Source organism: Bos indicus x Bos taurus, chromosome 2 (assembly GCF_003369695.1).
Source record: "Bos indicus x Bos taurus breed Angus x Brahman F1 hybrid chromosome 2, Bos_hybrid_MaternalHap_v2.0, whole genome shotgun sequence".
Lineage (NCBI taxonomy): Eukaryota > Metazoa > Chordata > Mammalia > Artiodactyla > Bovidae > Bos > Bos indicus x Bos taurus.
This window is the reverse complement of record NC_040077.1, coordinates 67,605,351-67,621,845: the sequence shown is the minus strand read 5'-3', so window position 1 is coordinate 67,621,845 and position 16,495 is coordinate 67,605,351. Positions and strand designations below refer to the sequence as shown.

The 16,495-nt window shown below is 35.8% G+C and overlaps 1 protein-coding gene across 4 annotated transcripts in view; it reads right to left on the bottom strand.

The window, feature by feature from the left end:
* The window catches only part of DPP10 (dipeptidyl peptidase like 10), a 1,640,795-nt gene that overhangs the window by 71,412 nt on the left and 1,552,888 nt on the right, over window positions 1-16,495 (bottom strand). For all 4 annotated transcript variants that reach the window (XM_027562155.1, XM_027562148.1, XM_027562166.1 and 1 more), the window contains one exon: window positions 13,306-13,413. In XM_027562155.1, the coding sequence (XP_027417956.1) occupies window positions 13,306-13,413 (108 nt within the window). The remainder of the gene's footprint in view (window positions 1-13,305; window positions 13,414-16,495) is intronic.

Here is a 16,495-nt window from a genome sequence, read left to right as displayed (position 1 = left end):
GGCCTCTCTCTTTTATCAGACCCTTTTAATTGATTATATTTTGCATCTATGAAAGTTATTGATTTCTATATGCTAAATATCTATGTTACTGTCTCACTAAATGCTTTTCCAAATTTTATATCTGGTTGTTTATTCTTGTCTCATTAACTTTCAAAATCATTTTACATAATAGTGGATAGTATGCATTCTCCCTTGCTCCTGATGTTGATGATGGGAATGGCACTAGAATGATTATTTAGGGGCTGAGATATACATGTTTCATCACTTTGAGAAATTATCATAAATATATACATATATATATATATGTATATATTTGGGGGCTTTCCCAGTGGCTAAATGGTAAAGGATCTGCCAAGAATGCAGGAGCCTCAGGAGATACAGGTTCAGTCCTTGAGTCAGGAAGATCCCCTGGAGGAGGGCATGTCAACCCATTCCAGTATTCTTCCCTGGAGAATCCCATGAACAGAGGAGCCTGGTGGGCTATATAGTCCATGGGATCACAAAGAGTCAGCCACAAATGAAGTGATCTAGCACACAACACATATATATTTTAACCAGAAATTTGTATTAAATTTTTAAAAAGACTTTTTATAGCAACTACAAAGAAAATCTATGCTATAGACAGTTTAAATTGTATTGGCATTGCCTTTGAAAGCCTAACAAAATTCTTTTAATGGAATCGTGTGAACATGGTGCTCATTTGTAGTGTAGTTCTTTGGTAACATTCTGCTTCTTCTATGTCATTAATCAGTTTAAGTTCTGCAGCTCTCCTGGGGACAGTTTTATTTCTTTAGGAAATTTTTATCTCATCTGAGTTTTCAAATGAATTGACATAGAGGTCTGCAACATTCTCTCTTATGATTTATTAAATAGTCCTTTATTTCCCACTAGCCATTTCTAATTTTGCATTACTTTGCTTTCTCTCTCATTTTCTTTGACTGAATGAGTATGTGCTTTGTCTTCTGTGTGTGTTTATCTTCAAAGGGTAAAAATTATTTTTTTCACTTATTAGTTCTACCTTTTTCTATTTATAAAGTACTTCATTTCCATTTCAAATTTTAGTTATTTCCACTTTTTTAATGTATATTGCATTTTTTCTGATAATTTTGTTTGACTTGAGGATGCAATTCATTTCATTCTTACATTTTCATTTTTATAAGCCTGCTAACTTATGATTTTTATTCTGACAACTTATTTAGATATAAAGTGTGCCATTCTTTTTCTTATTATTATTTCATTTATTTGGGAACTGTGACTTGAATTCTCCAATAAATTGTTTAATTAGATTTACTTAAAATATTAGCTACTGGAAACTTGTTAAAATATATTATTGATTACTAGGCTTATTGTGCTTCCCTGGTGGCTCAGACGATAAAGCATCTGCCTGCAATGTGGGAGACCCGAGTTTGATCTCTGGGTCAGGAAGATCCCCTGGAGAAGGAAATGCGTGTGTGTGTGTGTGTGTGTGTATGTGTTTGGTCATTACCAACTCTTTGTGACCTCATAGACTGTAGCCTGCCAGGCTCTTCTGTCCATGGAATTTTTCAGACAAGAGTACTGGAAAAGGTTGCCATTTCCCACTCCAGGGGCTCTTCCTGACCCAGGGATCAAATACATGTCTCTTGCGTCTCCTGTACTGCAGGCAGATTCTTTACTACTGCAGCTCTGGGAAGCCCGCATGTAACTAGAATCCTTTCTATTTTATTTCTTTTTACTGGCTGTTTTTATTTCTCTTCTTGCCATCCGTTAGTATATTTTAAGGAAGATCTATTTACCCATGGGCATCTTTCAATTAATTTAATTCCGTTATTATTTTGTATTGCTCTTTCCATTTCATTCCTGAAATCTGCCACTTTTTGGTTTGTATATTTTTTTCTACTGTATGAGGTTTTTTCCAGGCTTTGAATTTCTTACTTGATAATTTTTTATCTACAAATGCTTATTTAATGATACATCATTCTTTCTGGAGTATTGTTTTATAGAATTTGTATGACTCATCATTGCTTTATCCAGGAAAAGTATCTTTATGCATTGGAAAATTTTATTGAATTTCTGTTTTCATATATAGTAATTTTGTAAACCTATTGCCAATGATATTTTGTTCTTTATGAGTATCTCAGATCTTCCAGAATAGGGATGCTTAAGGACGGTGAGATATTAGATATTTCTCTTAAATGGTAAAAGGAGAAGTGTTTCAGAGGAGCACTATTACTAGTTGGAAACTAGTACACCAAGAAGTACCCTGATGCAACACCATTAGGAGTAGAAAATATTTTTTTCAAACCAGTCAATCTTAAAGGAAGTCTACCCTAAACATACATTAGAAGGACTGATGCTGAATAGCTGAAGCTCCAACACTTTGGCCACCTGATGTGAAGAGTCAACTCACTGGAAAAGACCTTGATGATGGGAAAGGTTAATAGCAAAATGAGAAGAGGGTGGCAGAGCATGAGATGGTTGGATGGCATCACCAACTCAATGGATTTGAATTTGAGCAAATTCTGGGAAATAGTGCAGGTCAGGAAAGCCTGGTGTGCTGCCATCCATGGCGTTGCAGAGTTGGACACAACTTAGTGACTGAACAACAACAATGATAAATTTTTCTGTAGAGTTCTTAATTTCTATCACTAGTTTTCACTTTTCCTGTTGCCAACAATATTCTAAGAGATGCCTGTCTCTATCAAGTGTTTTTCTATTTCTTTTCCTGTTTCTTAGGTGGTAAATTTTAAAACCTGTCATCTTCAGTTTTGTGCATATTCAAGTAGCTTCATTCTGATTCGTTTTCTTCATCTTGATTTTTAAAAGAAATATTATTAACTTTTCCACTATAGAATATTTTAAGCTTTTGATGAATGCCTTTGTCAACTTAAAGAAGTTCCCTTTATTTTTAAATTTCTAAGGCTTTTGAATATTTGGTAGAATTCACCTTTAAAAATTACCTGTGTGTGATTTACTTGCATTTTAGGGGCTTGCCCATTTTTAAATTAATTTTGTTATACATTCCAGTGGAGAAGGCAATGGCACCCCACTCCAGTACTCTTGCCTTGAAAGTCCCACGGAAGGAGGAGCCTGGTAGGCTATAGTCCATGGGGTCGATACAAGTCGGACACGACTGAGCGACTTCACTTTCACTTTTCACTTTCATGCATTGGAGAAGGAAATGGCAACCCACTCAAGTGTTCTTGCCTGGAGAACCCCAGGGACCGTGGAGCCTGGTGGGCTGCTGTCTATGGGGTCACACAGAGTCAGACACGACTGAAGCGAATTAGCAGCATACATTCCAGAGAGAATTATGATTTTTTCAAAGAACCAACTGTTTATTTGGCAAAATCTTTTAATTTTGCCTTTACTTTCTATTTCATCAAATCCTACTGTTGCATTTCTCATGTCCTTCTACATATGCATATATATTATATAATTATAAATAACATTCAGTTCAGTTCAGTCGCTCAGTTGTCTCCGACTCTTTGCGACCCCATGAATCACAGCACGCCAGGCCTCCCTGTCCATCACTATCTCCCGGAGTACACTCAAACTCATGTCCATCGAGTCGGTGATGCCATCCAGCCATCTCATCCTCTGTCGTCCCCTTCTCCTCCTGCCCCCAATCCCTCCCAGCATCAGTCTTTTCCCATGAGTCAACTCTTCACATGAGGTGGCCAAAGTACTGGAGTTTCAGCTTTAGCATCGTTCCTTCCAAAGAACACCCAGGGCTGATCTCCTTTAGAATGGACTGGTTGGATCTCGTTGCAGTCCAAGGGACTCTCAAGAGTCTTCTCCAACACCACAGTTCAAAAGCATCAATTCTTCGGCGCTCAGCCTTCTTCACAGTCCAACTCTCACATCCGTACATGACCACTGGAAAAACCATAGCCTTGACTAGACAGACCTTTGTTGGCAAAGTAATGTCTCTGCTTTTGAATATGCTATCTAGGTTGGTCATAACTTTCCTTCCAAGGAGTAAGTGTCTTTTAATTTCATGGTTGAAATCACCATCTGCAGTGATTTTGGAGCCAAAAAAATAAAGTCTGACCCTGTTTCCACTGTTTCCCCATCCATTTGCCATGAAGTGATGGGTCCAGATGCCATGATTTTAGTTTTCTGAATGTCGAGCTTTAAGCCAACTTTTTCACTTTCCACTTTCACTTTCATCAAGAGGCTTTTTAGTTCCTCTTTACTTTCTGCCATAAGGGTGGTGTCATCTGCATATCTAAGGTTATTGATATATCTTCTGGCAATCTGATTCCAGCTTGTGCTTCTTCCAGCCCAGCATTTCTCATGATGTACTCTGCATATAAGTTAAATAAGCAGGGTGACAATATACAGCCTTAACATACTCCTTTTCTTATTTGGAACCACATATATACTTTAACCCACCATAAATTTAGAAAGTATACTTCATTTTCAAATATTTTAAATATAAAGTTACAATTGTTGCTACTTCTAATTCAATCTTGTTACTTTCAGGGAATGTAATCTATTAGCTGAATAACATATTAAACATGAATAACATGTTTGGTATAAATATATAAAGAATCTAAGATTTTGAGGTGGGAAAGTTTTATTAAATATACACTTTTCTAGACTACTTGAGGCAGAAACTAAATGGTCACTTAACTATGTATAGGTGGTATTAGAATCTTCTTTCAAAAAAAAAGTACTTGTGACTTTTTGGTACACATTGGTATTTCAAACATCTACCTAAATCAACTATTCCATATTCTTAAAGGGAGTTCTAGCTGGTCAAAGTCAACAACAAGCATGTAATTTATTTTAACTTCTTCATATGCTGTCTGATTTACAGCACTTTACAAGCATTTGTTGGAAAAAAGTATAAATGTAAAGATAAAACCAAATTTCTGAGATTTGACACAGCCTAAAATTTGTTGTAGAGTTCTGAAGTCTCATATTTAATTGTCAAATTTCCACAGAACAACCACCCAGTGAATGGCCTTACTTAATCATTTTGATCCTGTTTTGAGTTGGCCAAGGACAGAAAGAATACTAACAGCTCAAGGTTTTAATGCATCTTCGGTGCTCAATTTCTCGATGAACAAAATCTCAAAACATTAAAAAGTAAAGAGATTTTGATCAATATTTGTTTGGAGATAGGCTTTTTTCACAAAGTTCTAGATTGATTATACTTTGTTTTTCAGAGAATTTTGGTGTGTGTTTATGTGTCTTTTAAGGAAATAAGAGTGACCACATTAAAAGTGATCATGAGTAAAAATCCAATGATATGAAAATTGTTTGAAAACAATGTACAGAAAATAAAAATTACACATAAGAGACACAGATGTATAGAACAGTCTTTTGGACTCTTTGGGGGGGTGGATGATTTGGGAGAATGGCATTAAAACATGTATAATATCATATAAGAAATGAATCGCCAGTCCAGGTTCGATGCAGGATACAGGAAGCTTGGGGCTGGTGCACTGGGATGACCCAGAGGGATGGTATGGGGAGGGAGGTGGGAGGGGGGTTCAGGATGGGGAACACGTGTACACCCATGGCAGATGCATGTTGATGTATGGCAAAACCAACACAATATTGTAAAGTAAAAAAAAAAAATAATAATAATAATAAATAAATAAATAATATTAAAAAATGATGCATCTAGGATCAAAATATACTTCTAAGTGTAGAAGCAAAATATCTCTTGTTGGTAGACATAATAACAACCTCACAAACCTTTGCACTTTATTCAACATCTATAATTTCTTTGCTTATTTTATGTCTACCACAGCCACAGTGGGCTTGGGGAATAAGTGGCACTTCATTCACATGTACTATCATAGACTGTCTTGTATAGTTATAGTTATAAGACTCAAGCTACTTTTCCAATAATAGTACTAGCTATATCATAACAGTGAGCATATTAAGTTTGATCTGTACTCTGGGTAAATAATCCCAGTACCAATCACAATATGATAGATGCCCATACAGTAAATTTAAAATAAATAACAAGAGACTTGGCTAGTCTTTATGAGGGGGTGTCTTTACCTTAATTTTCCAGCCACCTTCAGTAGAAATATAATCACAGGAAAAGTAATTTTAAAAAGCAGGAAAGAATAATTATTTTACTTCACAGAAATAATTCTTTCTTTCTGTGAAACCACAATCTATATTATATTAACTTAGTAGAATAAAAACACTGATTATGAATTTGAAACCGTGGTGGAATTTTGACGAGGGCAACATGGCAATGTACTTCAAATTGAACTCATTTTTCACTTTTAATTTTCAAAGAGCAGCAATAAAACTAGTAACTTCATTTATTTTTGAAAGAACTGAAAATATAGGAAATAAAATGTTTTTATTTGGGACATCAGAAACCAGGCACCTTTCCTTGAATTGGCAGAGAGTTTATCTTACTCAGACAGTTCAATACTGATATTTATATTCACAAGCAGAAAACATATTAGTATCAGTAAAAGTTTAATGACACACATGCTTTTCACCTGATTATACACTGTTCATTCATTTCTTATAATAAATTCTGTTTAATTTTTACAGCTTTTAAATATGGGAAATACTGCAATGCTTAAAAATAGGATTCTTTAATTTATTGTCTATTCAACATGTGCAGTGAGAGAATTGTTTTCAGACAATGTCCTTATCAGATACAACAGTGAAATGTAATGAAAAAATTGTATTGGGTTGATTAGGTGATAGAACTGAGGATTGGGGGCATGCTATTTTCTATAGTATTTCTAATGAATAATTTAAAATTATTCCAAGTGAAATCATCAGCTCTCATGAGCAAAACTCTGTACTGCTGAATAGAGACAGTGAATGAATTCACCAACATATAAATTTTTTTCATTTAATACAGATTTGGAAGATAACTGGGCAATTGCTTATGCTTATAAATCTGAACCACTTAACATGACTGCAACTCTGCTTATCCCATATTAGAGAGGAAAAGGCAGCCATATCCTTGACAAAAACCATTTCTTAACTGCAACTTACATTGTAAGATAGAGGATCAAATATGGGACCTCAGAAATTAGACTCTACATAAGGAATGCCATAGGGAGAAGGGGAAAGGAAACTATCTAAAGTGGTCTATTGTTAAAAAAAAAAAAAAATTGCGTCATTGCTTGAATCAAACTGTTTCTAATACTGCATATTGCACATTCTACTCAGAAGGAAATTTATTTTAGCTTATATAGATTTTTAAATTGCCAACATCCGCTGGATTATCAAAAAAGCAAAAGAGTTCCAGAAAAACATCTATTTCTGCTTTATTGACTATGCCAAAGCCTTTGACTGTGTGGATCACAATAAACTGTGGAAAATTCTGAAAGTGATGGGAATACCAGGCCACCTGACCTGCCTCTTGAGAAACCTATATGCAGGTTAGGAAGCAACAGTTAGAACTGGACATGGAACGACAGACTGGTTCCAAATAGGAAAAGCAGTCCGTCAGGCTGTATATTGTTACCCTGCTTATTTAACTTCTATGCAGAATACATCATGAGAAACACTGGCCTGGAAGAAGGACAAGCTGGAATCAAGATTGCCAGGAGAAATATCAATAACCTCAGATATGCAGATGACACCACCCTTATGGCAGAGAGTGAAGAGGAACTAAAAAGCCTCTTGATGAAAGTAAAAGTGGAGAGTGAAAAAGTTGGCTTAAAGCTCAATATTCAGAAAACTAAGATTATGGCATCTGGTCCCATCACTGCACGCAAATAGATGGGGAAACAGTGGAAACAGGGTCAGACTTTATTTTTTTGGCTCCAAAATCACTGCAGATGGTGATTTCAACCATGAAATTAAAAGACACTTACTCCTTGGAAGGAAAGTTATGACCAACCTAGATAGCATATTCAAAAGCAGAGACATTACTTTGCCAACAAAGGTCCGTCTAGTCAAGGCTATGGTTTTTCCAGTGGTCATGTACGGATGTGAGAGTTGGACTGTGAAGAAGGCTGAGCGCCGAAGAATTGATGCTTTTGAACTGTGGTGTTGGAGAAGACTCTTGAGAGTCCCTTGGATTGCAAGGAGAATCCAACCAGTCCATTCTAAAGGAGATCAGCCCTGGGTGTTCTTTGGAGGGAATGATGCTAAAGCTGAAACTCCAGTACTTTGGCCACCTCATGCGAAGAGTTGACTCATGGGAAAAGACTCTGATGCTGGGAGGGATTGGGGGCAGGAGGAGAAGGGGATGACAGAGGATGAGATGGCTGGATGGCATCACTTCACTGACCTGATGGACGTGAGTTTGAGTGAACTCCAGGAGTTGGTGATGGACAGGAGGCCTGGCGTGCTGCGATTCATGGGGTCGCAAAGAGTCGGACATGACTGAGCGACTGAACTGAACTGAACTATATAGATTTTTGGAAAACTCAGTTTTTAAATTTATTATTATCTTTAACAGAATATATAAAAGCAGAGAAACCTTATTCATAAATTGTGTTTTGTCATATTTATATAAAAAGTATCTGGAAATACATAGGGCTTAACAATATTTTACTTTTGATATAGGAATTCCAGTTCTGAAACTAAAATTAAAGAAATAATTTATAATAAAGTAAGTTTTATACATAGTGAAATCTATAACTACAGCAAATTGTCACTAATTTAAACACTGAATAATCATGGTTAAGTAGGTGCGTGAGTGCTGTCACTTCAATCATGTCTGACTCTTTACAACTCTATGGACTGTATGCCGCCAGACTCTTCTGTCCATGGCATTCTCCAGGCAGGAATACTGGAGTGGGTTGCCATGCCCATCTCCACAGGAACTCCCCTACCCAGGGACTGAACACAGGTCTCCTGAATTGCAGGCAGATCTGTTACCACTAGTGCCACCTGGGAAGGTACACCCAGTCAACTAAATATGAATATTCAAAAGAATTGTACTCAAAATTGTTTACCACTATGGGATGATTTTGCTTCTAAATTAAAATAGCAGGATAAAATGCTATAGTTTACATAAAATTATAATCATATTTAAAAGAATACTGGAGGAAAATGTCATAATTTTTTTCTACTTTTATATTTTGGAATTATTTTAACAAGCATTAGTTTTGTAAATGAGGGGGGAAAAAACACCAAAATATTTGTAAGGAAAATTGTCCATTTCTGCAATGAATATATATTGAAACACTAATTTGTAGCCTGGTCTCGTATTTTTGTTTACCTACTAATTGTGTAAGAGAGAAAAATGTTTGCAAAAATTTACTACTTTCATTTGGTAAGACAGTTCAAACAGATAAATATATTTTCAGTCAATGGGGAAGCTCTCAAATGTAGCTTAGCATCTAGTACTACAAAAGTAGTCTTCCTGACTATTGGCTGCTAAGCTCTCTGTCCCTGTCATTTCTCTCTCTCTGGGCACATCAGTTTCGGTGGTATCCTTAGGCATGTAAAAGGAAGGAAGAAGGGGTAAAAAGTCATCTCTGGTGACATGCATTACTGTTTAGGCAGTAAATTATTAAACTATTTTTGGAGGTCCAATTTTACATTCTATATCAAAGCCTAAGCAAAGACATATATGTACACATACACTTTGCCTAGGTACCTTTTGATATCTATAAATATATATTTATAGGAATAATGTTTACCTTTGAATACTTTTTAGTATCAAAAATAGAAATAAATTTGATGATTAAAAGTAATTCACTTAAATATGGTATGATATGTTTACTGGACATAATATAGAGTAGCTATTAAAATCACATTTTAAAATAATATTAAATATTAGAAATGCAATTAAATGATGTGAGAAAATGCTCATAAATTACTCTATAAATGTTACAAGTTAATATATAGCTTTGTATGTTTTTAGGGAAAAATGACATATTTTTCATGTAAAAAGGAATTCAAAATATATACAAAAACTGATTTGCAATGTGCCAGTATGGGGTGATGAGACCATATTCGATGTTATATATACCTTTATTTAGTTTATTCAGTTATTACTTTACAAATTTTTATAGTGTTATATATGTAGATGTCAATATGGTAATTATAAACAATTCATTAAAGAGCTTTTTTGTTCGCTATTTTAAAATTGAGCCAAAGAGATTCAAAATATTTACTAAAATTCTCTGTTTGTATATATGTGTTAACTTAAGAATAAATTGTATTTACCGAGGCACTGACCTCTGATTCATTAACAAAGTAAGTTAACTTTAGCCACATTGCCAAAATATCCTCAAATAATCATGCAGCCATGTTTATTTCTCAGTGAGGCAAACCTCAGGTTCTCTGAACTGCAACCAGGATATATCAAAATGTTTTCTAGTTCAATGAAATTTTGTTATAATCTCCATATGGAAGAGGAACAAAGTAAACACATCTGCTCTTGAAGTTGTTCTTCTGAACATTTCAGAAATAATGAATTAGACTGCATTTCAGACTGGTTTGATTGGGAGACAGAAGGTATTTCTTCCCAAGGCTTGTAAAGAAAATTTTGTTAAGTATATAAATACCTCAGTTCTTACATGTCAACATGTTCATCCCTGACCCCCGCTCTGCCAAGTCCACACTTTCAAAATGACATTTCACTTCCTACTTTGTTGGATAGACTATCTTCTAAGATATATATATATATATAAAGTCTCTTAGTCCTGTCTGACTCTCTGCGACCCCATGGACTGTAGCCCACAAGGCTCCTCTGTCCATGGGATTCTACAGGCAAGAATACTCAAGTGGATTGCCATTCCCTTCTCCATATGTATATGCTTAGTTGACTTCCCTGGAGGCTCAGAAGGTAAAGAATCTGCCTGCCAATACAGGAGTCACTAGTTCGACCCCTGGAAGATCTCCTGGAGAAGGTAATGGCAACCCAGTCTAGTATTCTTGCCTGGAGAATCCCGCTGACAGTGGAGCCTGGTGGATTACAATCCATGGGGTCTCAAAGAATTAACACAATTGTATGACTAACACTTAAGATATGCTTAGTTGCTCACTCGTGTCCAACTCCTTGCGACCCTTTGGACTTCAGCCTGCCAGGCTCCTTTGTCCTTTGGATTTTTCAGGCAAGAATAGTGGAGTGGGTTGCCATTTTCTCCTCCATGGGATCTTCCTCCTCCCAAGGATCAAACCTGCATCTCTTGTGTCTCCTGCACCGCAGGTAGATTCTTTACCTGCTGAGCCAATGGAAGTCCATTTATGTTACATTTACTCATCTATAGATGTATTATACATCTTTCTCTACCTTTCTCTGTATCTTATGAATATATTCACAATTTGTATATAATTTTGACTACTTTGGTTTGTATTCAGATTACTGAATAAAAATGCAGATAATTAAAATTTTAATAAGATGTCACCACAGGCAATTGTAAGATTTGGAAGATTTATTATTTTGGCACAAGTATATCCCTAGTATTTATAATAACAAAATTTATGATTAACAAGCAAAAGTGAATCAGGTCAGCAATTTGCTGGTAAAGCTTCCTCCAGTTCACATAAACATCAAAAATATTCCATTAATATCACCTGTCTATTATAATCATTTAATAGTTCAGTATAGAATCACCCCCAATTTTCTTCATATATAAATGCATTCATTTATTTAAAAACATAAATGATATCACATCATATATTACTCTATAACTTATTTTTCTAATAATAAAAAATGATCTACTTCTCCACTGTGGAAATTATGTATGGTCAAAGCTTTGTTTAAAATTAAAGTTAAAATCATGACAATTACTTTAATAGTACAGATTTTGGAAAAGTGCTGCCTTTTAAGTTATTGACATTGATTTTAAGAATTCAAATTTCTGAGCTGCCCAATGTAAATATGTATATGGATAATGGTAAAATTTTGTGAATATGCACAAGACTTGAAGATATTAAGAACATAAAAGCACTCAGGTTGCTTAGGGATCTTTTGTCAAATTTATTTTTATTCTATTCTTAGCAAGCATGAAATTTGCTCAATCATGTCCAACTCTTTTGACCCCATGGACTGTCACTTGCCAGGCTTCTCTTTCCATGGAAATTTCCATGCTAGAATACTGGAAATGGGTAGCCATTCCCTTCTCCAGGGAATCTTCTGGATTCAGGGATTGAACCTGGGTCTCTTTCTTGCATTTCAGGCAGATTCCTTACCATCTGAGCCACAAGATAATCACCCATTTGAATTGTGATGCTGAAGAATTGATGCTTTTGAACTGTGGTGTTGGAGAAGACTCTTGAGAGTCCCTTGGACTACAAGGAGATCAAACCAGTTAATCCTAAAGGAAATCAAACCTGAATAGTCATTGGAAGGATTTATACTGAGGCTGAAGGTCCAATACTGTGGCCACCTGATGCAAAGAGCACCGGGGTTGGAAAAGACCCTGGTGCTGGGAAAGATCAAAAGCAGAAGGAAGCAACAGGGTTGGATGACATCACTGACTCGATGGACATGAGTTTGAGCAAACTCCAGGAGATAGTGAAAGACAAGGAAGCCTGGTGTGCCACAGTTTATGGGGTCACAAAGAGTCAGACATGATTGAGCAACTGAACAACAACAAAGTAAGTATGAAATTGATTCTTGGCTAGTATATTTATAACATTCTTAAGAAAGATTCCAATTTATCCACAATGCTTTATCTTGATAAATCGTCATTTACCTGTTACTAGACCGTTTATTTGATTTTGAAGGAAACTTTCTTTCTCATGAATATTTTATTGGTAATTAGTTTCAAATTGACTCATAACCTTACCATATTTTAATCATTTATTGTGAATTCCCTGATCCTTTTTATAATTAGTAAAACTGCATAAACTGGTTAACATTCACTTGAAATGTAGAGGAAAAATAACATTTTATTCTCTTTTTATCCAAAAGTCCATAAAAATGTAGCACAGACTTTGTGACTTTGACAACACCTAAGAAATCTATTTTATCCTGGTTTTTAGAATCTGCATTGCATTTCCTTCTGTGAGTGTTCCATAACTTATTAACTATTCAGTTTTTGATGGACATTCAGGTTGCTTTAGGTATTTGAAATTTTGTAACACTTTGAAAACATTACTTGTATCAAATAGGTGATATATATTTGTTGAATGAGAAATTGTCTCTCGAGTTTCCTCAGGTCTTTGAAAGTAGGACTTTGGTTCTTTCTATTTATTAAATTCTATATCCCAAGGCCCTCAACTCATAGCACACATGTGTATCTCACTAAATTTTATTGACTGCTGAAAATGTTTTGTGGGTGGCTTGAACTAGGGCTATGGATGGGGACCCTCTTCCTAAAACATCCGAGTTGGATATGTGACTGGATGCCACAGATACTAACCATCGATGCAGAATGCCATGTAGATGGCAACGAAGAGGAACACAGCACTTACCTGGACCAGGAACATAGCTATGTGGTGAAACTCTCCACGGCCCCCTTGCTTCACAGGAACTGTCATGAAGAATTTGCTACCATCTCTAGAAAACACGGGCTCCTCATTCTAAAAAACAGAAGCACGTATAACAATCTCAAAAGGGCATCTGAAAATTGTGCTGCCAACTACTACCAATACATTCATGGATTAGACAAATAATTGGTTTATTTTAGCAAAAGGTTGAATTATTATTTAAAATATAAAAGTATCATAATATTTTTAAAGTGAACTCAGTGATGCTTTAGGCCCATGGGCATATGTGTGTTTTTGAAAGGTGAGATGGATGTAAAAGTATCTTGCATATTGAATAGAAATAATTCACAATTAGACTAAAGACAGTTTTAAAACTGGTTCAGAAAATAATTTTCATATCTTCACATATGATTGTGCTTAGAGATGTACCCTTCAAAAATTAAGAAAATATGAACAGCTGTAACAGTTTATCAAAATCTCTTTTTACTTTGGAAAATTGTATAACATACAGTATTTAATACATCTTCCTGAAATCTTTTACTCAGCAAGTGAAGTTATTGAAGATACATTTCTGATGATGTTATATAAATTTACTGTAAATACAAAAAGACTGCAAAATTGGAACCAATCAATTGAAAATGATTTAATTCAAATTTCCCATCCTCACTGCTCACTTTTTCACAAACACACAAACATAGATGCCCATTTGATGATTTTTAAATTAAACTTCAGTGGCATGTTAAATCAATACAATTGTTTTTGAAAATTAAATGATGGAGGCTATACTTATAGACTGCTTTCTCTTGTGTAAGAGGAAACATTAAGAAATTGGATTTATATAACAAAAAATTGAGTTCTTTCTTTTGGATTAGTGAGAGTGACTATGTTGTTTTTGTTCATTCCCTAAGTCCTGTCCGATTCTTTGCGACCCCATGGACTGCATGTGCCAGGCAGGCAAGTCTTCCACAGTTCCCTGGAGTTTGCTCAAAGTTGGTGATGCTATCCAACCATCTCATCCTCTGTTGCCTCCTTCTTTTGCCTTCATTCTTTTCCAGCATCAGGGTCTTTTCCAATGAGTTGGCTCTTCACATCACGTGACCAAAGTATTGGAGCTTCAGCATCAGCATCAGTCCATCCCCTGAATGAAGCAGGGTTGATTTCCTTTAGGCTTGACTGGTTGAATTTCCATGCTGTCAAAGGGACTTTTAAGAGTCTTCTCCAGCACCATAATTCAAAAGCAATAATTTCTCGGTACTCCACCTTTATCTCACATCTCTACATGACTACTGGAAAAAAAACATAGCTTTGTCTATAAAACCTTTGTGAGCAAAGGAATGTTTCTGCTTTTTAAAACACTGTCTAGGTTTGTTATAGCTTTCCTTCCAAGGAGATAGAGTCTTCTAATTTTATGGCTGCAGTCACTGTCTGCATTGATTTTGGAGCCAAAAAAAAAAAAAATCTGACATTGCTTCCACTTTTCCCCCTTCTATTTGCCATGAAATGATGGCACCAGATGCCATGATCTTCGTTTTTTGAATGTTGAGTTTCAATCCGGCTTTTTTACTGTCCTCTTTCACCCTCATCTAAAGAGACTCTTTAGTTCCTCTTCACTTTCCATCATTAGAATGGTATCATCTACATATCTGAGGTTATTGATATCTCTCCTGGCAATCTTGATTCCAGTGTGTGAGTCATCTAGCCTGTCATTTTATATGATGTATTCTGCATATAAGATAAATAAGCAAGGTGACAGTTATTTGGCCTTGTTCTTTTCCTTTCCCAATTTGGAACCAGTCAGTTGTTCCACGTCCATTTCTAACTGTTGCTTCTTGATCCACATGCAGGTTTCTCAGGAGACAGGAAAGGTAAGGTGGTCTAGCATTTTCATCCCTTTAAGAATTTTCCATAGTTCATTGTGATCCACCTAGTCAAAGGCTTTAGCATAGTTCAAGAAGCAGAGGTAGATATTTTTCTGGAGTTCCATTGCTTTTTCCATGATCTAATAGATGCTGGCGATTTGATCTCTTGTCCCTCTGTCTCTTCAAAACCCAGTTGGTACATCTGGAATTTCACAGGTCACATACTGTTGAAATGGAAGGATTTTGTGCATAAACTTGCTAGCATGTGAAATGAGTGAAATTGTACTGTAGTTTGAACATTCTTTGGCATTACTCTTCTTTGGGATTGGAATAAAAACTGACCTTTTCCACTCCTGCAGTCACTGCTGAGTTTTCCAAATTGCTGACAAAATGAGTGCAGCAGTTTAACAGCACCATCTTTTTAGGATTTGAAATAGCTTAGCTGGAATTCATCTACCTCCCCTAGCTTCATCAGTAGTAGTGCTTTCTAAGGCCCACTTGACTTCAAACTCCAGGATGTCTGGCTCCAGGTGAGTGATCACACCATAGTGATTATCAGTGGTAACATTAAGACCTTTTGTATAGTTCTCTCTTGCCACCTCTTCTTAATCTCTACTGCGTCTTTTAGGTCATTACTGTCTGTCCCTTATCATGTCCATCTTTGCAAGCAATATTCTCTTGATATCTCAAATTTTCTTGAAGAGATCTCTATTCTTTCCCATTCTATTATTTCCCTCTATTTCTTTTCATTGTTCATTTAAGAAGACATTTTTATATCTCCTTGCTCTTCTCTGGAACTCTGCATTCAGTATACCTTACAATTTCTCCTTTGACTTTTGCTTCTCTTCTTTCATCAATAGTTTTTAAGCCTCCTCAGACAACCCCTTTACCTTCTTGAATCTCTTCTTGTTTGGGATGGTTTTGGTCACTGCCTCCTATACATTGTTTTGAACCTCAGTCTATAGTTTTTCAGGCACTCTGTCTACCAGATCTAATCCCTTAATCTGTTTATCACTGCCACTCTTTAATCATAAGGAATTTGATTTAGATCATACCTTAATGGCCTAGTGGTTTTCCCTACTCTCTTAAATTTAAACCTGAATTTTGTAGTAAGGTGCTCATGATCCGAGCCACAGACAGCTCCAGGTTTTGTTTTTGCTGACTCTATAGAGCTTCCCCATCTTTGGCTGCAAAGAACATAATCAATCTGATTTTTATATTGACCATCCTCTTTGGCTTTTGGAAAAGGGCGTTTACTGTGACCAGCCTGTTCTCTTGATAAACTCTGTTAGACTTTGCTCTGCCTATTTTGTACT